Source organism: Haliotis cracherodii, unplaced genomic scaffold (assembly GCF_022045235.1).
Source record: "Haliotis cracherodii isolate W230 unplaced genomic scaffold, xgHalCrac1.p SCAF_15, whole genome shotgun sequence".
Taxonomy (NCBI): domain Eukaryota; kingdom Metazoa; phylum Mollusca; class Gastropoda; order Lepetellida; family Haliotidae; genus Haliotis; species Haliotis cracherodii.
Genome location: NW_027266270.1, coordinates 8,834,309 through 8,859,811, shown reverse-complemented (window position 1 = coordinate 8,859,811; position 25,503 = coordinate 8,834,309). Strand labels below are relative to the sequence as shown.

At 41.8% G+C, this 25,503-nt stretch overlaps 1 protein-coding gene across 4 annotated transcripts in view; it reads right to left on the bottom strand.

Moving 5' to 3' along the window:
- Positions 1 to 11,489: 11,489 nt before the first annotated feature.
- LOC139462236 (alpha-1,6-mannosyl-glycoprotein 4-beta-N-acetylglucosaminyltransferase-like) overlaps positions 11,490 to 25,503 on the bottom strand; it is a 34,277-nt gene continuing 20,263 nt past the window's right edge. For all 4 annotated transcript variants that reach the window (XM_071243834.1, XM_071243835.1, XM_071243833.1 and 1 more), the window contains exons 2-5: positions 23,961 to 24,546; positions 19,127 to 19,206; positions 16,715 to 16,799; positions 11,490 to 15,205 (exon numbers count right to left, since the gene is read on the bottom strand). In XM_071243834.1, the coding sequence (XP_071099935.1) occupies positions 14,055 to 15,205; positions 16,715 to 16,799; positions 19,127 to 19,206; positions 23,961 to 24,075 (1,431 nt within the window). In that variant the 5' untranslated portion in view covers positions 24,076 to 24,546 and the 3' untranslated portion in view covers positions 11,490 to 14,054. The remainder of the gene's footprint in view (positions 15,206 to 16,714; positions 16,800 to 19,126; positions 19,207 to 23,960; positions 24,547 to 25,503) is intronic.

Sequence of the window (25,503 nt, the reverse complement as noted above, 5' to 3'; positions counted from 1 at the left end):
AATCACTGGATTGTCTGGTCCAGACCCGATTATTTACAGACCGCCGTCATATAGCTGACATATTGCGTATTGAGTACCTGGTGCCCAGTACTTTTTATCATCATTTTCCGATTAATTAAACAATGAATCAATGTTTATTCAAATATTGTGATAAATACAACTTTCATATTGAAAAACAGTAGGATTAGACCTTTCAAATGGTGTATAACACGTAGCAGCAAAGATATTTTACAAGCTGATAAATGTAGGCTTCATCTATTACCACCTCTGGGAACTCGGTGTGATAGCAGTAACGGCTTCTGGTTGACTGTTTGTGATTTGTAATTTATAATGCAAGAGTACGTCTCCCTCTTTCAGCAAAGACGTTTGGGCCTACAGTTTTTTTTATTCCACTGGGCCAACAGGTTTTTTTATGTGCTGGCCCTTAAGGCTCTCAGTTTACTCTGCTGAGTTTCAGACAGTGGCGTACAATTTGTCACTGAGCCTACAGTTTTTGAAATGTACTGGCCCTTAAGACGCTCAGCGTACTGAGTTTCAGACACGGCCCTCACACCTCCTACTAAGAATGGACGAGTAAGGCCGCCATTCACAACCTTTCAAGCGGTACAGATACGCTCCCGACTCATAGGACGGGCAAGACATACAGTAAACCGTGAACACGCATATCTGATGAATGGCACGCTAAAATACACTGGCAATATGCACACGCCGTCTTGTCTGAGATAAGCTAGAATTTCATAATTGTTGTTTTCTGAAGACAGGATATGTATGGTTCGTGAGATCTTGCCATCTTGTATCTTATGCCTTATATCGGCTGTACACAGAGATCTGGTGTCACCGTAATGAGCTTCGTTGATAATATGTGACTATTCAGTTGCTGAAGTTTATTCACATAAGTTAGTACGTACTTAAGTACGTAAGCTTGTTTGTTTGTTTGTTTGTTTGTTAGTGTGTTGTTTAACGCCGCACTCAGCAATAATCCAGCTATATGACGACGGTCTGTAAAATAATCGAGTATGGACCAGACAATCCAATGATTGACATCATGAGCATCGATTCACGCAACTGGGATACGATGACATGCATCAACCAAGTCAGCGAGCCTGACCACCCGATCCCGTTAGTCGCCTTTTACGACAAGCATAGTCGCCTTTTACGGCATGCATGGGTTGTTGAAGACCTATTCTACCCCGGAATCTTCACCGGTCAAGTACGTAAGTATTCCTGCTTGTAATTAAGGAATACTTAAGTACGTAAGTATTCCTGCATGTAATTAATTGATTGTTGATTTACAGAAGGCGACACTTTATGTTTTTATATTACGATTCGAAACCAAAAGGCACAATCAGTTTTAATTATTTTCATTTACTGGACCAACCTCTCCTCGAAACATAAAACATATCTTCAAAAATCAATCTAGAGAAAACCTTTTATACATGCTAATATATTTGGTGCGTTATATTATCTGGACACTGCAAACATCAGTCACTGACCAGTAAATGCAAATATTTTACTGTAAAATATTAATTATCCTAAATTTCTAACATAAATAAAGAAACATTTTCACATGATATAAAAGCGGGTTACGAACAACCAAAGATAATCGGTTCGCTTAAAGAAAATCAATTACCAAAAATAAAACAAGTGTGGTCAACCCATCGTTGAAGATAATTCTAACAAGTGAAAAAAATAAAAGAATAGCATTCAAAGACCATACCCATGTCACAAATTACCGAAAAGCTTGTCCCATGTTGTTATTTACACTCTTCAAATAAAAGAGTATGTAGTTCATTGAACCTGATTTGCTGGTTGGTTTGTTATTTAACGCGGCACTCAGCAATATTCCAGGTATATGACGGCGGTCTGTAAATAATAGAGTCTGGACCAGACAATCAAGTGATTGATATCATGAGCATTTATCCACGCAATTTGGATCGATGACATGCATCAACCAAGTCAGCGAGCCTGACCACTCGATCCTGTTAGTCGCCTCTTACGACAAGCATAGTCAACTTTTACGGCAAGCATGGGTTGTTGAAGACCTTTTCTACCCCGGATCTTCACGGGGAAAATGAACCTGTCTACACAAAAACAAATCCGGTATAAAAATTGGATATATCATATTGGAAAATGTTGGTGGCCTGATATTCGACAAACGGTGCGTCAAAACGCAGCCATTGTCGATTTGCAATGTCTTCAACAGCATTGTTTTCACACTTGGTCGAAAATGTGATAGAGGAAAACAGTAAAGCAAAATGCACGTGCAAGTTATGGCATTCGTAACTCGTGGAAGTGGCCAAGGCTATAAAAAGGCAAGCGTAAGCCAATAATTGTTCATTCAATTGTCAACATTTTCGAAAATATTCGAAAGTTCGAAAATGCCGAGACTTGGCGCTGCCGATCGGAACATCGCCATAGGACATATCCAAAGAGGGGAATCGCAGTCTTCTGTTGCACGCCACTTCAACGTCCACCACGGCACCATTTGCCGCCTGTGGGACCCATACACACAGTTCAATTCCACTACAGACCGTCCGAGAACCGTTCGACCATGAGTTACCGCCCCTGCACAGGATCGCTACATTTGACTGTTCCACCTACGTCATCGCAATGCCACAGCTGCGGAGACTGCAGGAGGCAGGAGGCATCCCTGAGGAGGAAATCGTACCAGACTATCAAGAACCGTCTTCGCGAGGCTGGAATACGACCCGGAAGACCAGTTATCGTCCCTGTTCTGCAACAGATCCATTAACAGCGACGCTTGCGTTGGAGCCATACCTTACAGCCTTGGAATTTGAGAAATTGGATAAGAGTGTGGTTTAGCGATGAATCACAATTTGTTCTTCACCGGCGAGATGGTAGACCACGTGTTTATCGTCGTCGCAATGAGCGTTTTGACCCACATTGTGTACGTGAAATGACAAATTCCGTGGCGGTACTGTCATGGAGTAGGGGGCCATATCCTAAACCACGAGATCTGACTTGATTGTGGTCCAGGACAATTTGACAGCAAATCGCTACATGAATCAAATTCTGCAACCTCACCTTCTTCCAATCATTGACCGCCAGAGGGAGCTTTTTCAACATTACAACGTTCCACCGCACAGAGCTCGTGTCACGGTAGACTACCTCCATAATGCCAACATCACCCTCTTACCCTGGCCGTCGAGATCTCCAGATCTCAACCCAATCGAACACCTCTGGGATGCACACCCACAACTGGCCAACGCGTTACAAGCAGAATGGCGCAGAATTCCGCAGGACAGAATTCGTACACTTATCCAGTCAGTGCCGAGAAGTAGAGCCGTGATTGCTGCCAAGGGCGGTCACACGAGATACTGAGTTCAGCGTAGCCTTGTGGCCTTATGTGACATGACGATGAACAGTTTTCAGTGCCTTTGTACAACTACAGCATGTGACGATCGAGCTCCACGAGCACGGGTGGCCCAGTCACAGAAGGTGTCGTAATTCGCTGTGCACATTTACACGCCAGAAACCTATGAATGTTGGTTCGAATCCCGGTTCGCCCAGATGATGTTCTATGTTTGTGCTTGTGGGTTTCACCGAAGTGAGATGGGCTTCACTTAGGGCTTTCCTCCCACATTATGCTGACACGTCGAGATATATCTGGAATACTGTTAAAAGCGGCGTTAAACCCAACTCACATAACGGCAGACATACATTTCTGAAAAGGTACATAGACTTGACGAAGTTCATTCTAGAAAAAGAAAATATAATAATGTTAAATATAATTCGTGTTATGATTTGCAGTCACCAAAACAAGTAGAATACTCTTCATTTACCTCTGCTTTTGTATGACATCAAATGTGCCGAAAACGTTAAACTACATTAATCTGAATAAGATACCTTCGCTTACTCTCATTGTGAGTGAGTGTGGTATTACGCAGCTTTAGCAAAACTCCAGCAATAGCACGACAGGAGACATACGTTGTCGCCCATTGTTTCCATATGGGGAATCGAACCTGGGCCTTCGGAGTGACGAGCGAACGCTTTAACCACTAGGCTACCACCCCGTGAGAGGCATGATGCGTACTTGCAGACCAATATATTTCAGATTTAAAATAATACACAAAGCTAAATATGTTCTCCAACATGGTTCATTCACATCAGCAGAGAGAAATCCTTAATTTACTGAATTTACTTATTTAATTCTTATGAAGTGTTATAGCATGTGAACCGAAGTCAGCTATATGACGGTGGTCTGTAAATAATCGAGGCTGGATCAGACAATTCTGTGATTGATATCATGAGCATCGATCCACGCAATTGGGATACGATGAAATGCATCAACCAAGTCAGCGAGCCTGACGACCCGATCCCGTTAGTCGCTTCTCACGACAAGTATGGGTGCTGAAGACCTATTCTATCCCGGATCTTCACGGGTCGTAATACCATGCGATGAAGCAGGCGAAACAATGGAACATGTACTCAAATTACTATTGTCATGGAATAGTTACAAAATAAGGCATTGATTAATCGGTTTCTGTATTTCAATATTAGTATGTCACTTTGTAAACAAACAAATGTGTTTCCTATGAAAATTAATACAAGTTATTGATCTGAAAAAATGTCCATTAAATCTGAATATAAACTGACGTGCAAAAGAAACTTTACCAACTGAAAATATAAATTTCAGACAAAGTATTTTTTTTTTTCGATGAAGTCTATCTGAAACACATAACCTAAATACAACAATAGTGTATGCAGATAATGTTAATCGTCTGTTACATGTTTGCGAGATAACACACGAAAAAGTGAAAAACACGTGCACCACGGACAGCTGCAAATGCATGTGTGGGTAAGGGTATAAAACGATTGCAACGGCACGTCAGACATCCACAGTGATAAAAAACACACAAAAGAAATGCCACGACTCACAGTCGAACAACGTGAACGAGCCTTGGGTATGGTACAGATGGGAACCACCCACACCCATATTGCACGAACCTTCGGTTGCTCCAGTGTTGCCGTTACCAACTTGATGCAACGTTACAGACAGACAGGGCGGACCGCTGACAGGCCAAGAACAGGCAGACCCAGTGTGACCACGCCCCATGATGACCGGTACTTGCGTACCTTGCACCGAAATCGCTTCCTGACAGTGACGTCATCGGCGACAAATGCCTTAGGTGACAGGGTTAGTCGACAGACAGTGGCCAGGAGACTCAGGGCTCATGGAATCAGGGCTTTTAGACCATACAGAGGACAGCTATTGACAGCGCAACAGCGTCGTCTGCGATTGAGATGGGCCCGGACTGTACGACGTTGGCAACGACGTGACTGGCAGAGGGTTGTCTTCACTGACGAAAGTCGATTCTGTATGTTTAGGGCTGATGCAAGACAACGTGTTTACCGCCGAAGGCGTGTACGAACGGCGGCGTGTTGCGTGCAGGAGGTCGCACCATATGGTGGAGGGAGTGTCATGGTGTGGGGAGGGATCTGTGGGCGGGAGAGGACACCGCTGGTCATCGTTGACGGAAACTTGACAGCTCAGCGTTACATGGATAACATTCTTCGTCCAGTTGTCCTACCATTTCTCCAACAGCAGCCACGTGGTGTCATTTTTCAGCATGACAACGCTAGAGCCCATACAGCTAGAATTGTCACTAACTTCCTCGCAGCCAACAACGTCAACGTCCTGCTGTGACCTGCAAGCTCACCCGACATGTCCCGTATAGAACACCTCTGGGACTTGATGGATCGTCGTGTTCGACAACAACCACACTCTCCAGCCAACCGGCAAGAACTGATCTTAGCCCTCCAAGAAGAATGGCGTCAAATCCCACGTGACCTCATCAGACGACTGACTTTTTCTGTGCGTCGAAGAGTTTTTGCGTGTATTGAGTGAATTTGGTGGTCACACACGCTACTAATGACTAAAAAGTTATTGAACGTGAGCGCTTGTTTATGTACTCTGCCTATTGTCCATGATTCTGAAAGCTCGAGTTTTGTACCACACCCAACTTTGGGGAGCTCTGACGTCATTCTCGGTCGCGGTATGATTGTCATTTTCAGTGTTGATTATGTTGATATATTGATCTTCTCAAAACACTTTACTTCATGCATGTATGTTTTGTTGTTTTTGAGTAAGAGTGATTTCAAACTCTGGTAAAGTTTCTTTTGGGCGTCAGTTTATATAGGAAGTGATGCTTAAAATTTGTTGAAGGTGTTTATTGATGTATGTCTTCATTGATGTGTGAATGCAAGTGTTGTGTGTTGATGTTCACCTACTGAATGAGTTGGGTGTTCATACTATCGATCACTGGTTTGTCTTGCCCTGCTTTGGCTGCCCCACACGCCATTGTGATATGTCAGTAATACCATTGAATATTATGTCAAGTTAGAATCGGACAACCTGTGCTGGTCGTTAGAGGCACTTAATTAATCGGGTGACTTTGTTCAAGGTATGTCGTTGCTCACTATATCAGTCACTGGATTGTCTAGTCCAGGCTCGCCGTTATATACTCTTCAAAAAAAGAAACTTGACATAGATGTAAAACCACTTTTTGCCAAATATCTAAAATAATTACATTGAATGAGAACCAAATAAGTCAAACAGAAAGATGATGTGTCTATAATTCGCGAAAACACATGCAAAGCACGTAAACGTAGCGTTTGGGGATCAATTTTACAGCTTCATCCAAACGCAACCGCCTGTAAAAAACGTGCAGCACAGGATCCTGCTGAATGGGTATAAAAATCCACATCAACGGCTGTTCATACAGTCCTTATAACGGCAGTAGAGGCGGTGACAGAATGCCAAAACTGAATGCAGCTCAACGGAACAACGCCATTGGGAGATTACAAGCTGGAGCAACTCAGCAAGGAGTGGCCAGTCACTTTGGCGTATCCAGACAGACAATCTCCGAACTGTGGACCCAATACAACAACACCAACAGAGTTGACGACAGACCAAGGGTGACAACCCAAGCACAAGATCATTACATCCGGCTGCGACACCTACCACAGCCACGTCTACAACCACACAGATCCCTGGGGTACGCAGAATATCAGATCAAACGGTATGCAACACACTGAGGGACGTGTCTACAGACGTCGAGGTGAACGTTACGCCCCCAACTGTGTGCAGCAGGTTGTCCCATTTGGCGGCGGGAGTGTCATGGTATGGGCCGGAATTCATCACGGTGGTAGGACGCCTCTCGTGCATGTGGCAGGTGCATTGACAGGTGTGCGTTACAGAGACTTGATCCTACAGCCTTACGTTCTTCCTCACGTCAACGTTCATGGCGGACAGTTCCAGCAGGACAACGGTCGACCGCATATTGCACGTGTTTGTCAGGACTTACAGCACAACAACATCCAGACATTACCTTGGCCAGCCCGGTCACCAGATTTGTCCCCGATTGAGCATCTGTGGGACGAGTTGGAACGACGCGTTCGCTGAAGGAATCCACCGCCCCAAACACTTCCGGCGCTTCTTGATGCACTTCAGCATGAATGGCAGCACATCCAACAGCGTGTTATTGACAACTTGATTGCATCTATGGGTCGTCGGTGTCAAGCGGTGATTGATGCACGTGGTGGGCACAACCGATACTGACACTTTCTGTACCCCTGTGACATTAACTGTATCGTGTACGTGTGTCTGTCTAGGTGACACGATTAATGTTTTGAACATTGTGTACATTGATCTTGAAACAGTGTTTCAAGTATGGTTTCTGTGTCATGTGAAACAATCGCATTATATTACATTTTGAAAGTCAGTGTCAAGTTTCTTTTTTTGAAGAGTATATTTACAGGCTGCAGTGATATAGCTGGAATGTTGCTGTGTGGGGAGGTAAACAACAAACACACAGACACACACACGCTCAAACAATAGAATATAACGTACTGCAATATTTATTAACACACTTTCTGTTGAATTCTAAAGATCAAATGTATATTTTATAAACACATCTATCAATAATACGATCATAAATCCATCAGTTAACACACCCATTAACGGCCTTAACAAAGATATAACAATCATTGCCAAATACACGCCACGCCGATCGATTAACACAATTTTACTGACCCAGTAGTGCAACAGTAACTGTTGTATGTTCGTCCTTTATTGTTTAAACGCCACTTTGCAAATGTGTGGCGTGTAATCAGTTTTTGTGTATTCAGTAATCACCTTGTGAAAATCAATTTCAGTAGTAAGTGCAATCGTTGTACATGAGTTTATCTACCCGGGTACCGTATTTCCTTCAATATGGTGTACATGTAGTTACAAAATTAATTCAAATCGATTTCGGGTGTGATATTTGTGTTGTAGTCAAATAAAGCAATATTCTACCATATCACTCAAGACAGCTGGATTCTGATTGGTTAAAAAGAGGTATTCTTTTCCCACTGAAACCTCTTTTAAATATTAAGCATTTTCACACCAAAACCGAACACATGAAAACATTTCGATCCAAAAAATAGCTGCATTTGGTAAAATAGTCTCTTTGTTTCTTTGTTTGTTGTTTAACGCCGCGCTCGGCAATATTCCAGCTATATATACTGAACCGCAAAAGAAACGTCACCCCAAGTAACATTGCATGAAAAGTTGTCATTTACATATCTGGGTAACCCAAGGATATACCAAGTATAAGGGTTTTAAATATCAATAAAACCCGAGGTCAAGTGTTGTATCTAACTCAGGTAAAGTGTTGTATGTAACTCATAAACCGAAAATGACCCGTGAAGATCCGGGGTAGAATAGGTCTTCAGCAACCCATGCTTGCCGTAAAAGGTGACTATGCTTGTCGTAAAATTCGACTAACGGGATCGGGTGTTCAGGCGCGCTGACTTGGTTGATGCATGTCATCGATCAAAAGTACGTGGATCGATGCTCGTGATATTAATCACTGGGTTGTCTGGTCCAGACTCGATTATTTACAGACAGCCGTCATGCTGAGTGCGGAGTAAAACAACAAACCAAACCAAACCATAAAACGAAAAAAAGAAACTTAAAACAACATTTATCAACATTTTTATGTTTCAAACATACTTTCCATAAACCTTTGGAAACGGGGGTAAAATATCTGTTGCTGGAGTACGGTACTTGAAAAACATTCTTAAAAGCTTTGTGATTTATCAGCGCCTCTGTAGCCTAGTGGTACACGCTACGAAGGTTGCGTGTTCGATCCTCGGGAATATAAAGAAAACATTTGTAATTGATTTTACATTTCATTACTTGTGTTCAAATGCAAAATGCATGTCTCGCAAGAAACATTCATATGTTACAATCTAAACGGAAGTTGTATTTATAACATCTCAGGGATATCATATAAAATCCCGGCCATATTGTAACTTATTATATGATAAAATACCAGGGATATTATAACATCTGTTAATGAGAGCCCATTTCTGGTGTTCCCCGCCGTGATATTGCTGGAATATTTCTAAAAGTGGCGTAAAGTCAAACTCACTCACTCACTGTTAATGAGATTTAATCCCACTGAAGAAAAATAGTATGACGTCACAGGTTTATCAAGCAGCGAGACACACGAATGAAGACACAGGTGTGATGAACATCCAATGTTTTGACAGGTTGTTTGTATTTGCACGCAGGGCACATGCACAATATGCACAGCTGCAAGCCAGGTGCACGATATTGTTACAGTGGACATCGCCACTCTCATCATAGCAAACAATTTGGAACATACAATTCAGTCGTATCTATTCCTGCACTCAACAAATAAAAGCAAACCGCTTTCCATAACATCAGCACAAGCCTCGGCGACAATCATCGACAGTGGGGTTACACTGGATTAATTAAAGACAAGTTTTCATTCTTTAAACAGTAATGGTATATTTTAGGAGCGCATCACCCAATAATTCTATCATATATGCGTTTGTGACGGGTGCTACCGGTGGGGCAGGATATGCTCGCCATTTCGCGAACACCTGGTTTAATCACGATTTGATAGTGATTCATAAACACATACAATTTATTTATGAAATAGTACAATGTCCTTTGCTTTAAGCAGAGTGTTCATATGACTGAGAGAATGGAATTGTGCCATTTATTTTCAACATCTACTCCCGATCTCAGCGCGGGCGGTGGGGTAGCCTCGTGGCAAGCGTTCGATCGTCACGCCAAAGACGAAGGTTCGATTCCCCGCAAAGGTACAATGTGTGATGCCCATTTCTGGTGTCCCCCGTCGTGATATTGCTGTAATATTGCTAAAAACCATACTCACTCACTCGACCTCAGAGAAGATGTGGAATGTTGGTGAATCATTTGAACAGTATTTATTGCAGTATGCACACCGATCGATAAAAACATATTTCATTTTGCGGGACCATGTGTGGAGTCTGTTACAATTGTTAATATGTTCGTCCTTTATTACTTTTACGCCTCAGTGAACTCATGCATGTGTTGTGAAATTTGTTTTTGTGACTTCGGCAATCAACTCCTCACCGAAATCAATTTGACTGATGTGTGTGTGGTCGCTGCTAGCAAACGATATTTGCTCACATGGTATGGTATTTCCGCAAGTAGGTTATACATTGTGTGCAAATTTACATTGTCAAAGTCGACATTGGGTGTGATTTTGATGCTTTGTTGCAATGTCCCATCTGCAGAGCGACGGTCTGTATATAATTAAGCCTGTGCCAGGCAAACAATGCCCGGGCCAGACAAACGATGCCCAACGCCGTCGGGACACTCACTCATCTAAGTCACCGAAACAATCAATTCAATCAGTCATAGTCTTTCAGGACAATGTACGTGATCGCTGGTTTAACCAAAATGGTTTACTTCACGCCATACTGAAATTTCGACTTATTGCCCACATTGCATTACGTTGTGACGGCCCGGCTTACTCAAATATTGCCAAATTAAAAATGATGATTAATCTCTTATTCATGTTTTAATATATTCGTCAGAGGTTCATATAGCACTACTGGAAATAGTATTTGCTTTAAGTGTGATATGCCGACAATGTATTTAAGATAACAAAATATAAGGCTGTTCTAACCTGACGTCGAATACTTGATTGTGTGTTGTTTTACGCCGCAGACACTGACCTACGGCTCATGGTATAAAACCTGGTTTATACACTCGAGTCAGACATTTGGTAAAAGGGTAGATTTGGTAAATCGGCCTCAGGTGAAACTGACTAACAAGGCAATTACATACAGATTATGGTAACAAAGGACCCAACCAATTGAAACTTACGTTAAATAAACAGCCTCCCACTTCATCCTCGGCTGTGAAACAACATAATCATTGGCAATCATATCGAGAAGATATCTGATCATCTCTTATGAATGAACTTTTTTTATTATTAAATAAGACAACAAACACGATTCTACACCCCTTTCGGAGTCAGCATAAAACATCATGTACCCCTCGTGATCCTGGTACAACTTATAGTGTAGGAAAAACCAAAGACATAATACCGGTTTCATGAGGATACATTTATCAAAAAAACAAAACATGTAGAATAGTGAAATAGTTTAATCATCATCATAAAAGCGCGCCATCAATCATGTGTGAATCCAGTTTTAATAAGGACGAATTTCTACTCAAAGCCAAGATATGAAGAGTATTCAAGTTTAAACATGTATTGCATGACACCAGTCAAATATGTTTGGTCAGATGCGTGTTGGAATTGGTCTGCAGCAACCAAGGCTCGTCGTAAGAGACGACTAACGGGATCGGGTGGTCAGGCTCGCTGACTTGGTTGATGCTCATGACATTAATCACTGGAATGTCTGGTCCAGACTCGATTATTTACAGACCGCCGTCATATAGCTGGAATATTGCTGAGTGCGGCGTAAAACAACAAACAAACAAACAAACAAACCATTTGCGTGGATCGATGCTTGTGATGGCAGTCACTGGATTGTCTGGTCCAGACTCGATTATTTACAAACCGCCGTCATATATCTTGAATATTGCACAGTGCGACGTTTACAAACAACGAACACAACTAAAGATCAGTTAATGTTCAAGAAGGACTCATTATTCTAAGAGTGTACATCATGTATTGCGCAAACCATATCACTTTTCTGTCGAACCACCGCTTGTCGTAAAAGGTGACTTTGCTTGTCGTAAAAGGCAACTAACGGGATCGGGTGGTCAGGCTCGCGGACTTGGTTGATACATGTCATCGATCCCAATTGCGTGGATCGATGCTCATGATATCAATCACTGGATTGTCCGGTCCAGACTCGATTATTTTACAGACCGCCGTCATATAGCCGGAATATTGCTGAGTGCGGCGTTAACAACAAACAAAAGAAGGAGGCGGGGTTGCCGGGGTAGTGGAGTGTTAGCTCATCACGCCAAAGGCCTGGGTTTGACATGGATACACAGTGTGAAGACCATTTGTAGAGTTCCCCACAGTGAGATTGCTGGAATATTGTAGACAAACATCTTGTCTCTGAATAAATATATTTTTGCAGTTTATGAAATATATAGTTATAAAATATAATAAAAAGGAGACAAGAGCCTTTCTTCATTTTCAGACTAATACTGCAGTAATCTAGACTTGCCAAATATTATACACTTGCATGGGCTGTATTGGATATATTTGTTTCAGAGTCTGTATTACAGACTAATACTGCAGTAATCTAGACTTGCCAAATATTATACACTTGCATGGGCTGTATTGGATATATTTGTTTCAGGGTCTGTACGACAGACTAATACTGCAGTAATCTAGACTTGCCAAATATTATACACTTGCATGGGCTGTATTGGATATATTTGTTTCAGGGTCTGTACGACAGACTAACACTGCAGTAATCTAGACTTGCCAAATATTATACACTTGCATGGGCTGTATTGGATATATTTGTTTCAGGGTCTGTATCACAGCCAAATACTGCAGTAATCTAGACTTGCCAAATATTATACACTTGCATGGGCTGTATTGGATATATTTGTTTCAGGGTCTGTATCACAGCCAAATACTGCAGTAATCTAGACTTGTCAAATATTATACACTTGCATGGGCTGTATTGGATATATTTGTGTCAGGGTCTGTATTACAGACTAATACTGCATTAATCTAGACTTGCCAAATATTATACACTTGTATGGGCTGTATTGGATATATTTGTTTCAGGGTCTGTATAACAGCCAAATACTGCAGTAATCTAGACTTGCCAAATATTATACACTTGCATGGGCTGTATTGGATATATTTGTTTCAGGGTATGTATCACAGCCAAATACTGCAGTAATCTAGACTTGTCAAATATTATACACTTGCATGGGTTGTATTGGATATATTTGTGTCAGGGTCTGTATTACAGACTAATACTGCAGTAATCTAGACTTGCCAAATATTATACACTTGCATGGGCTGTATTGGATATATTTGTTTCAGGGTCTGTATCACAGCCAAATACTGCAGTAATCTAGACTTGTCAAATATTATACACTTGCATGGGCTGTATTGGATATATTTGTGTCAGGGTCTGTACGACAGACTAATACTGCAGTAATCTAGACTTGCCAAATATTATACACTTGCATGGGCTGTATTGGATATATTTGTTTCAGGGTCTGTATCACAGCCAAATACTGCAGTAATCTAGACTTGTCAAATATTATACACTTGCATGGGCTGTATTGGATATATTTGTGTCAGGGTCTGTATTACAGACTAATACTGCAGTAATCTAGACTTGTCAAATATTATACACTTGCATGGGCTGTATTGGATATATTTGTTTCAGGGTCTGTACGACAGACTAGAAATATTGCCAAACGCGGCGTAAAGCCCAACTCACACACGACCGCGAGAGCGCCTCAGATAACTGGGCCAACCATGCTTCCAACGAAGTTAAAAGGGCGTGTATGTTGTAAGACATACCCTGTATGCTTGGCGATAAAGATATTATGCTTGCTCCTGGTTGTGGTGCTGTTTTCAAGCAGGAAATGTTATTGCACATTAATGTGATGGTACATTCACATCATACACTCATCAATGTATTAAAGTTCAGTTTCCCACCTCAAACATACACACAGACATGTAAATATATACCATCTTCAACACAAACATCATTCAGACAAATCTCATCTTTCACGCCGCAGTAAACACTGCAATCTCTCGTACAATCAACCAAGGCTCTTGGTGTTTTGTAATCTTGATCCTTAAACACATGGCCTTGAACTTGATACTTTCCTCAAGGGCATCAACGTCAATTCGTCCATCTTTGAAGTCACCAATCATGATATCGTTCATACATTGTATATTGACCTCGGTTTTCAGTAAGGTCAAACTGGCCTCTAAGTGACCGCTGAGCAGTCTGTCCTCTGGGTGACCTACTGACCCAGTATCTATGATAACTCTTCGCAGTCGATGCGGTTGCTGGAAAACGATGGTGAAACTGTCACCGTCACTTGGTGAACCATGTGTCCAAAAATAACCCTCCGTTTTCTCATAAGCTAGTCTCGGAAGGAACGTCAAAAAAGATTTCATTGATGTAAAAACTTCCGCTGGTGGGTTATCGCCCTTGTATAGTTTAGTCATCTGATCAAAAAACCTGTCTTTCAGGGGCTGGATTTTGCCAGGGTAGGACGAGTGAATTCCTTGGTGTTGAAATAACGTCGGTTTACGTAAGCGTTGTACCATTTGCGTGTTCAGCATATTGAAATACAAGTACGTATAATCCACAGGCTGTTCCTCATAAAATAATTTCAACAAGGAAGCTAGCTTCTGCAAGTCCGAATTCTTGTACAACTTCCCTATAAATCCAAGTTCTGAAAATTCCAAACACGTCCATGTCGTATCCGGCTGTTCTGCGATGTACTGTTTAATGGCGCCGATGTATCCGTCAACCGTTATGACGTCGTCTTCAATTTGCATGTAATACTTTGAAATGTCTAAACTGTATTCAAACATGAAAGCATAATCAAAATTTTGTTTCGCACGCCATTGTATGTAGTGTTTTTCCTGACCGTATGTGAATTTCGTTATAGTCAAGTTTGGATAATAGCTACTTGGAGCGTGGATCACGTGAAGCATTCCTGCGTCAATGGCATCACTGAAGTTACGCCTAATGTCCCCCGCTAGCTCTGCTTTCACTGTAGGGTCTGTATCGGCCAATAACACCACAATCAGGACTTCTTTCTGTTCCTCTGGAGACATGTTAGACACCAATGACTTTATCGTATGAGCATAATAGGACGCTCCCTTGCGTTTGATCGTTGGGATTCCTATTGTTAAAAACGCTGAAAGAGAGAGTAGAATGGAATTAGGAGAAATTATACACGTTTAAAATGTGGTTTAAAAACGCATTCAAGACTATTGCACTAATATAGCGACGTCCATGTGTGGTGGGGTCGGGATGTGGGAGGAGCTACTTGTGCTATCTCGACTAATGCCAGTTTTATAGTGCCACGCCCGCTGAGATAACATGCTGGAGTTTTAACATGGATACCCAACTTAAACACATTATAGAGACTCCGATCCGACAAGTCCGTGTTTTATTCCCTTAATGCCTAGCGCCAGACAGGTTAACAAGTGCCATATCTGACGTTATTTGGAATGGTGCGGCAGGGAATCGAACCACATTTGAAATAATAAAAATATATCCTATGAACTCTGGCCATACAGTGAAACCTCGATATGAGTAAGCACAATGTCTGTAGTTCGAGACACCAAGTGCTGACATAATCCGATATCTCGATTCCGATTAAGAGACCGACAATTTGATTTCACGGATGGGTGCGGGGTGTGGTTAGAAAATCAATGATTGGTTCTTTTCACTTAATGTTGTTTAAAATATTAGTTAACAGTATGACAAACACATCAGGAGGGCCTTTAAATGTCTGAACTAAACACGCTAGTTCGCTGCATGGACAGCGCTCACCGCCGTCGGTTAAGGTTGGTTGGTTGGTTGTTTAACGCCGCACTCAGCAATATTCCAGCTATATGACGGCGGTCTGTAAATCATCGAGTCTGGACCACACAATCCAGTGATCAATATCATGAGCATATATCCACGCAATTGGGATACGATGACATGCATCAACCAAGTCAGCGAGCCTGACCACCCGATCCCGTTAGTCGCCTTTTACGACAAGCATAGTCGCCTTTTACGGCAAGCATGGGTTGCTGAAGACCTATTCTACCCCGGATCTTCACGGGTCCCGTCGGTTAGAACGAGTCTGGGTACTGGGGACCTAGTTCCCTCCAAGACGTAAACCGTACATGGCAGCCAGGAAACAATTTGTTTGTTTGTGGTTTGTTTGTTTGCATGTTGTCTAACACTGCAATCAGCAAAATATTCCAGCTATATGGCGACGGTCTGTAAATAATTGAGTCTGGACCAGACAATCCAGTGATTGACATCATGAGTATTGATCTACCATTTGGGATACGATGACATGCACCAACCAAATTAGCGAGCCTGACCACCTGATCCCGTTAGTCGCCTCTTACGACAAGCTTGGGTTGCTGACGACCTATTCTAACCCGGATGTTCACTGATCGGCTGATAAGCCACGTACATGCTGCTCGCACATGCCGTGAGTCGCCGCTTGGGTTGCTGAAGAACTATTCTACCCCCGACCAGGTAAGGTCAGCTTTTCATACGCTGGCTGTATTGCGTGTGTCATCGTACCCGGCGGGTGGACCTATGATTATATTAGGCATGACATCGTCGTTTGAACAAAGGATAATCTCGGGTTGACGTTTGTCCATTCACTCACACATTCAGTAAAAGTGGAAATGCTCACCTTTGTCGCGTTTCGGTACAGGAAACAAGAGAGGATTTGGATCCGGCGTCGTTCCCGGCACAATGGAAGTCCCACAGGAACATTCCTGGGAGAAGAAATTGGTGCATACCATTGCTTGTAAACACATTGTACGCCAGCACAGATCTATCTAGACCTGCTCAAAGACTTATTTTCGGCCCCAAAATATGCAGATGTCAGTTATTACCCATTTCCTGTCATAACAGCTATAACTAAAGTTATAGATTTGTGTACGTGGCTGATTCCAGGACCAATAAAGAGTGCTTTAGTGTTCATTACTGCATTGAGTGAGTGAGTGAGTGAGTGAGTTGGGTTTAACGCTGCTTTGAACAGTATTCCAGTTATATCGCAGCTTTTCAGCTTAATGTGGGATGAAAGCCCGAAGTGATGCAGCTCTCAGACGTTTACCACTTCGGTGAAACCCACGAGCACGGGTATGGTGCTGACAAACCTAGAAACATAATCGGGGCGAACCGGGTTTCGAACCCACAATCATAGGTTTCTTGCGTACCCAAAGGACGCAACTCTGCACAGCGAATCGCGGTGCCTTAGACGACTGGGCCACCCGTGCCCCCCACCCCACCCCCGCGCATTGAATGCATTGCTTAAAATACCTCAGAAGTCAAGAAAGTAAGAGAGTCCCAACTTTGCACAAAACGGGTTTTTCTCACTGCGCATGTCAAGGGAAAATCTCAGATATACGCCTTGGGACGAATCAATCGTTAATAAAATGCCCCAGCGAAGGGACAGAACTCTGTACTGAGTTTTTTAGTTGCCTTGCAACGTCGACCACCAGTTTCCCTTACTAGATGTATGACAATATGTTATGGACTTTCAAAGAAATTAATAATTGAAAGTATTCAATGAACGCTGTTTCCAAGAGCCGTTTGATCCCAGAACGAGGCTAACAATATCTGGCAATTTTAGGGTGTTATGCTCTCATTGCCTTGATTTAAAGACCAGCATACATTTTTGCAAACATTGATAAGGTAACGGTTGGCTGTTCAATATGATTTGATTAATACACAAGATCACGTAGTGGCATTGATTTCACAAATCTCAACAAAGAGATGCCATTATCGTATATATTACATTCCGACACCTGTCAATCAATATCTGTCAGGTCGGCATACACCGCTTGTGCATGGTGCTTTTAACTCAGGGTACTTAACACACAGAAGAGTGAGTGTTAGTGAGTTTGGTTTTACGCCACTTTTAGCAATATTCCAGCAATATCATGGCAGGGGACACCAGAAATGGGCTTCACACATTGTACCCATGTCGGGAATCGAACCCGGGTCTTCGGCGTGACGAGCGAACGCTTTAACCACCAGGCTACCCGACCGCCCCACACACAGAAGAATACCATATGGATCATATAATATTATGTCAAAGTTGTATTGATCTTTTGTGCCGGGGGCCGAGTACGCTCCACGATACATACACAAAGTCGCTAAAACGTAATTAATACTGAATTTGTTATTATCGATTCCAAGTACATTTTTATATTATAGATACCTTAGCCAGGAAAACTAGCCAGGAGATCCGGTTTAGGATTGGTCTTCACCAACCCCTGCTTGTTGTACGAGACGACTAATGGGATCGAGTTGTCACGTTTTCTGACTTGGTCGATGCATGTCATCGAATCCTAATTGCATAAATTGATCCTCATGGTGTTAATAAATGGATTGTCGGGTGCATACTAGATTATTTACAGACCGCTGTCATCCAGCTAGATTATAGGTGAGTGCGAAGTTAAACAAGGAAACAAATAAACAACAGTAACTCGAGGGACTCAAGCTGTTAGCTCCGGGTATGACGAATTCGCCAAGTGAGGAGTTCGTTTATAAGATATAATGGGAATTTTCTATGATTTTTTTTTATTTCGATAACTCGGCTTTTACAGCTCTCTATTCAACCAAGGAATATCCAAAGGGGTTTGAGTAAATGGTAGATCAGCTGTTAAGTATCCACAGTATATTTTGCAAAGGCACGCTCTGTGATTGTGGAAACTCGTGAAGATTCGGGCTAGAAAGAGGCGACTAACGGGATCGGGCGGTCAGGCTCGCTGGCTTGGTCGATTCGTGTCATCGTACCCGAATTGCGTAAATCGATGCTCTAGATGTTAATGTTGATGTTTAAGGCCACAGTCAGCAATATTCCAGCTATATGACGGCGGTCTGTAAATAATCGGGTCTGGACCAGACAATCAAGTGACTGACATCATGAGCATCGATCCACGCAATTGGGATCGATGACATGCATCAACCAAGTCAGCGAGCCTGACCACCCGATCCCGTTAGTCGCCTTTTACGACAAGCATAGTCACCTTTTACGGCAAGCATGGGTTGCTGAAGACCTATTCTACCCCGGAATTATTATTATCAGAACTACCTTCACCGGCTCCATCCGTTCCTCGCGTACTTCCATGATGTCTCTCTGGCTGTGCACCCGTTCCATCTTCACATCCTTAACTGAAACAGTCAGACTGAATTTAAAACATAAATGTTCACATCCTCTAATACGGAAGCGTAGGAGGGTCACGGTCATTTTTTTGTGTCTAAGTATCTCCTACGTAGGACTTATTATCTCCTACGTAGGTCTTAGTATCTCCAACGTACGATTAAGTATCTCCTACGTAGGGCTTACTATCTCCTACGTAGGACTTACTATCTCTTACATGGGACTTAGTATGGCCTAGAATCACTATCTCCTACGTAGGACTTAGTATCTCCTACGTAGGACTTACTATCTCCTACGTAGGACTTATTATCTCCTACGTAGGACTTAGTATTTCCTACGTACGATTAAGTATCTCCTACGTGCGACTTAGTATCTTCTACGTAGGACTTACTATCTCCTAAGTAGGACTTCCTATCTCCTACGTAGGACCTAGTATCTCCTACGTAGGACCTATTATCTCCTACGTAGGACTTTTTATCTCCTACGTAGGACGTATTATCTCCTACGTAGGACTTAGTATCTCCTACGTACGATTAAGTATCTCCTACGTGCGACTTAGTATCTTCTACGTAGGACTTACTATATCCTACGTAGGACCTAGTATCTCTTACGTAGGACTTAGTATCTCTTACGTGGGTCTTAGTATGACCTAGAATCACTATCTCCTACGTAGGACTTAGTATCTCCTACGTAGGACTTATTATCTCCTACGTAGGACTTATTATCTCCTACGTAGGACTTACTATCTCCTACGTAGGACTTATTATCTCCTACGTAGGACTTACTATCTCCTACGTAGGACTTCCTATCTCCTACGTAGGACTTAGTATCTCTTACGTAGGACTTACTATCTCTTACGTGGGTCTTAGTATGACCTAAAATCACTATCTCCCACGTACGACTTAGTATCTCCTACGTATGATTTACTATTCACCGTGGCCCCACTACGCTTCCGTACTCTAATGAAATACGACATTATGGCTACATCGATCATGAGCTCTGTAATAAGCATGCTTTCAACTATGGCAGACATATTATTGAGCATTGTGAACCGCTTATATCTGAAAATGATGCATTTTTCTCTTCTCTCATTGACGTTAAAAAATATGTTGATTTCGAAATGCAAAACGAAACAGATATGTTATCATTCTAAATTGGGGCTGAAACAGTATTTACTCACAATCCGGATCAACACAATTAGGAAACTATCATAAACTACAATTCGTCCCATATCTGTACACACTGAAGCATCATCTGACAGATGTCTTTTAGTGGATATCTGTCTCCGCATAGGTACTTGAATTTGAAAAGCTGTGTGGAATTGTGAATCTCAATCTCTTTCTCGATATATCTCATAGCAATATCTGGGTACATTTATCAGTATTATTACCATCGGCAATATGTAGCTACAGGTGTCAGTATTATTACCATCGGTAATATATGGCTCCATTTGTCAGTATTATTACCATCGGCAATATATGGCTACATTTGTCAGTATTATTACCATCGGCAATATATGGCTACATTTGTCAGTATTATTAACATCGGTAATATATGGCTACATTTGTCAGTATTATTACCATCGGTAATATATGGCTACATTTGTCAGTATTATTACCATCAGCAATTTGTGGCACATTTGTTATGAGTATTATTAGCATCGGCAATATATGGCTTCATTTGCCATGAGTATTATCAACATCGGCAATATATGCCTACAGTTAATATGAGTATTATTACCATCTGTAATATTTTGTTCAGCCTGTAACTACCAGAGTCTGGGACAAACAAACAAACTAGATGAGTGAGTGAGTTAGTGAGTATTCAAACGGTATTCCCAACACTCTTTCAGTTATAACACTACACTTTAGCTAAATGTTGGAGGAAAGCGTGAAGTGATACAGGTATTAGACGTTTACCACTTGGTGTAACCCAAGACCATGGGCATGCTGACACACATAACGCGAACCGGGATGCGAACCCGGGATCATAGGTTTCTGCCACACACAAGGGACGCAACTCTTCACAGGGTGTATTAGTATTATATTTGGAAATAATAAAATCGACAAAACAATTTCCATACTCATAAGAAATCTCTACTGAAAGCAGAGTCCGTTGTACGTTGGCTGACCTTTTCATAAGCATATGTCTGATAATCACTACGAACTCGTTATGATTCCGGATGAAATCATCCAGGTGTTATCTGTGATTCCAAACTGAGTGTTCTTGACGGGCACTCGAAATTGTGTTCAAAATTGAAATTTTCTAAAATTCTTCATTTCTGAAAAGTAAAGGAACTTTAACACAACATTCAAGGTGATAAGGTAAAATTAAGCTAACATCATCTTTACTTGTTCTCTTCGCAGTGAAAAACACGTCAACTCTACACAGACATAGTATCATAGTCATCGCCACTAGGCTGTGAGGTGGTGAGGTGAGGTGAGGTGAGGTGAGGTGAGGTGAAATGGGGTTTAACGTCGCGTCCAAAATTATTGCACTTATATAGCGACGTGCATGTACGTGTGTGTGTTTGTGTGTATGCTTGTACTAGTCCGGACATGCCGATTTATAGTGCTAGCTCACTGAGATACCATGCCGCAGTTTAACATGAATACCCCACCCAGACACAGTATACTGACTCCGAGCTGCAGAGCAGAGCAGGATATACTCCCTGATCACAGAAATGAATGTATGTATTATGTGTGTGAAATCAATAACGAGACAATATAGATCAAGTCTGACGCCAGATTTTAAGGATGACTTGTCGACTGCACGATTGTCGATTTCAGACCATCTGTTGCAAACTAGATGCACTGAATTTGACAAACGCGTCGTTTCGCTTTAATGAGTTAGTGAGTATGGTTTTACGCCGCTTTTAGCAATATTCGAGCAATATCACGGCAGGGGACACCAGAAATGGGCTTTACACATTGTACCCATGTCGGGAATCGAACCCGGGTCTTCAGCGTGACGAGCGAACGCTTTAACCACCAGGCTACCCGACCGCCCCCGTTTCGCTTTAAATGGGACATACCATATAGAATGAGTCATAAACTACATGACAAAGCACAAGTGTATAGTCAAACATCCGTCCATATTTTTTTAGATTTGATGTATTTTTTATCATACATGTGTGCTGTGCTCACGCCCATGGGCAACAGTTTGGGATTGATTGACATATTAGTCGATATCGGAGTACGAAAACGTATAAAGCTCAATTTTAGATAGGGAAAGAGATGTTTCATACAAACACCTGACAAAACTTCGAGCCCACAGAAGTCCGGTTTAGACAGATTCCGTTGTATGCGTCAGTTTGTTTGTTTGTTTGTTGTTTAACGCCCCACTCGACAACGGCACGAAAAGGCCAATTTCCTGACGTTTGGAATAGTGTTGGTATCAATATAAATGCACTCATTTCCAGGCTTTCCATATCATTTGGTTAAATTTAAATGTATGCTAGTTTTGAACTGTTGTAGAAATGCACTCATTCACCTCAGTGTCCCTACCTGATCATAATCCTTACAGGTGTGTTAAAAGTCCAGTTTCCACCCTTGCCGAACTAGCCTGGAATTCCTGGGCTCGACCAGTGGCTATTACGAGTTATGTCCCTTCTAAGCCTCTCATAACTCGTAAGGAACATAACTCCTAATAACCACCGGTGGCGGTACGGTCGAGCCCAGGAATTCCAGCCTAGGATTTTTTAGGAACCGTGGACGTTATGAAAATAGTTGTCACGTGGCTTTTCTCAGCCAACCCTTGAGACTTGACACCTATGTGAAACACCTGAAACAATCCAAGTGATCAGTTGAGAAACGAACACTGGTTATAATATCCCGAAACGATATATATCTTTTAGAATATTTGATAGTTACAGAGACACGTGACATCGAATAAGTTATTTTGTATAGCTGCAGATGAGTGGGATATTATTCCTTTGTGTGGATATTCACGGATACATTCCTCGAACAAGGAAGCTGCCTATTTATACACATAAATTTGGTAAGTTGTAATTATGGTATTTGCATTTTGTTTTCCTTCATTTGAACCGATTCGTTCTTGTTTTTCTACGTCTTGGTTGGGAAATTCTTCAATGCGCGATAGACGTTGTTTTCACAGGTCATTTCCTTTGTAAGCGTGTATAGATTACCGTCAATTTGTAAAATGTGATTCTCTCAGGCAATTTATAAAATGTGTAAATATTTCAGTCATTTTGACTAAAAGATCTGTCCAGATTGATTAAGACGATCAAAAGGGCCTACAAACATCACAACAGATTATTATGTAGGATTAGAAGCCAAACAACATAGAAATGTACTTTTCAACGTAACATTTTCAGTCTCTTGGTGATGACATTAAACATCAAAATGTTTGGAATTCGTTATCATAATAATACAGATGGAAATGTTTTTCAGTCACTTTGTAAAATAACTGAATATTTATACGTTTAATAAATATGTTACACATTTTGACAGTAAAAAAATATACACACTATAAAAAAAGCAATGCTCAGATGAAATATTTACTTTGTGTTGCAAGTCAAAATAGTGTAAACGAAAATCGCAAAATTACCAAGCAAGTGACTTATCAAAACTTCGTCACCATTACCGATGCTACCCACAAAAATACCTACATTTCCTTATTATCTCGAAAACTGTATTTCATTTTGGGAATTGCGTTAGATCAGTGCCCCTTTAAACCCCATTTCACCTCACCTCACCTCACCTCACCTCACCTCTACAAGATAAAAACAAAACGATGTACTTACCCGGGTGTTGTCGCGTCAGCAGTAGAAACTGAAGTGTCACAACGCACGCCAGGAGGGTCACAATGACAGGGGAAGATCCCCTCCCGAATAGATTCCCACCTCGGGGCAACCTCATGGCTTGAACACACAACCTCACACAACCTCACACGACCTCACACGAGGGCCATGACACAAGCCCCTCACTCCATACACTGATAACTGTACTCCGCGCAGGGCTTCTTGTGTGAAGCTCTTTATATCACGGACGTAAGCCACAAGGGGAAATGAATGCAACTGAGAGATAAGCTTGTCCCATCGAAGTCCGGGGAACTTTGACTTTCTATCTCCGTTTCGCTACAACGAACGCAGAATTTTCACAAAAGAGTTCTACTGTCCTCCCAGGTTGGTCCCTATGAATGACACTTGTTTGTTCACAACAAAGTCTCCGTTGACCTCATTCCGTAAGCCAGCCTGTTCGTGTTTTGACCATCGGCATTAAAAACCCCTTGAAACTAATTCATCTGAGAGTTTTTATAGGAGCGTTACTTTATCTCAGTTCATTTTATTATTTCTTTTTGGAGACATCGTTGGGGATGTTTATTCATATCTGAAATGTAAACAATGAAAATTATTGATATGGAACAAGCACAACATGCGTGTTTATACAAATCGAACACTTTCACAGGAAAGTACAAGGTCTGGGATTCGAACCCACACTTTCAGAGTGAGACACCTTATCGCGACCTGACCCACTGAGCCACCGGGGTTTCACCAAACTGGAAGTCGAACAACGGGAAGTGTTGATCACGTATTTTGTGATTAGTGTTTTTTGGCACGGATTCCAAACCTAGGAATGGACATTGCCTTTTAGAAAGTGGTCAAATGTAACGCATGCAACATTTGGGGTTACACTTTATCAGTAAAGTTTTTGTTTGTTTGTTTGTATATAATCGAGGCTGGACCAGACAATCCTGTGATTGATATCATGAGCATCGATCCACGCAATTGGGATTCGATGACATGCATGAACCAGTTCAGCGAGCCTGACCACCAGATCCCGTTAGTCGCCTCTTACGACAACTACAGTCACCTTTTACGGCAAGCATTGGTTGCTGAAGACCTATTTTACCCCGGATCTTCACGGTTCTTATGAGTAAAGTACACAACCACTAAAAAAAGAACTTGAGTTTGTACTTTACTGAGAAAAAGTATTCCAAAATATGAAATATGTTACTTTCTTAAAGGCATTGTCTATTTATGTGTATACAACATGTTGTACGAGAACAGATGAGATTGCAGTCCCCGACAGTACAACACTTGCCAGCTTATACAAATTGTCATGCACCAATAATTTCAAGGTTTCGTCGACGTCCTGGTGTCGATCGATGAATAAGAATGCGCAAAAGAGTAAATCACACCTAAATGAGGGAACAGAACGAATGGGTAAGTGGTGAGTGAATGAATAACGGAATGAACAGATGAAGTGTCATATATCACCCAGGGGCGGTCGGGTAGCCTAGTGGTTAAAGCGTTCGCTCGTCACGCCGAAGACCCGGGTTCGATT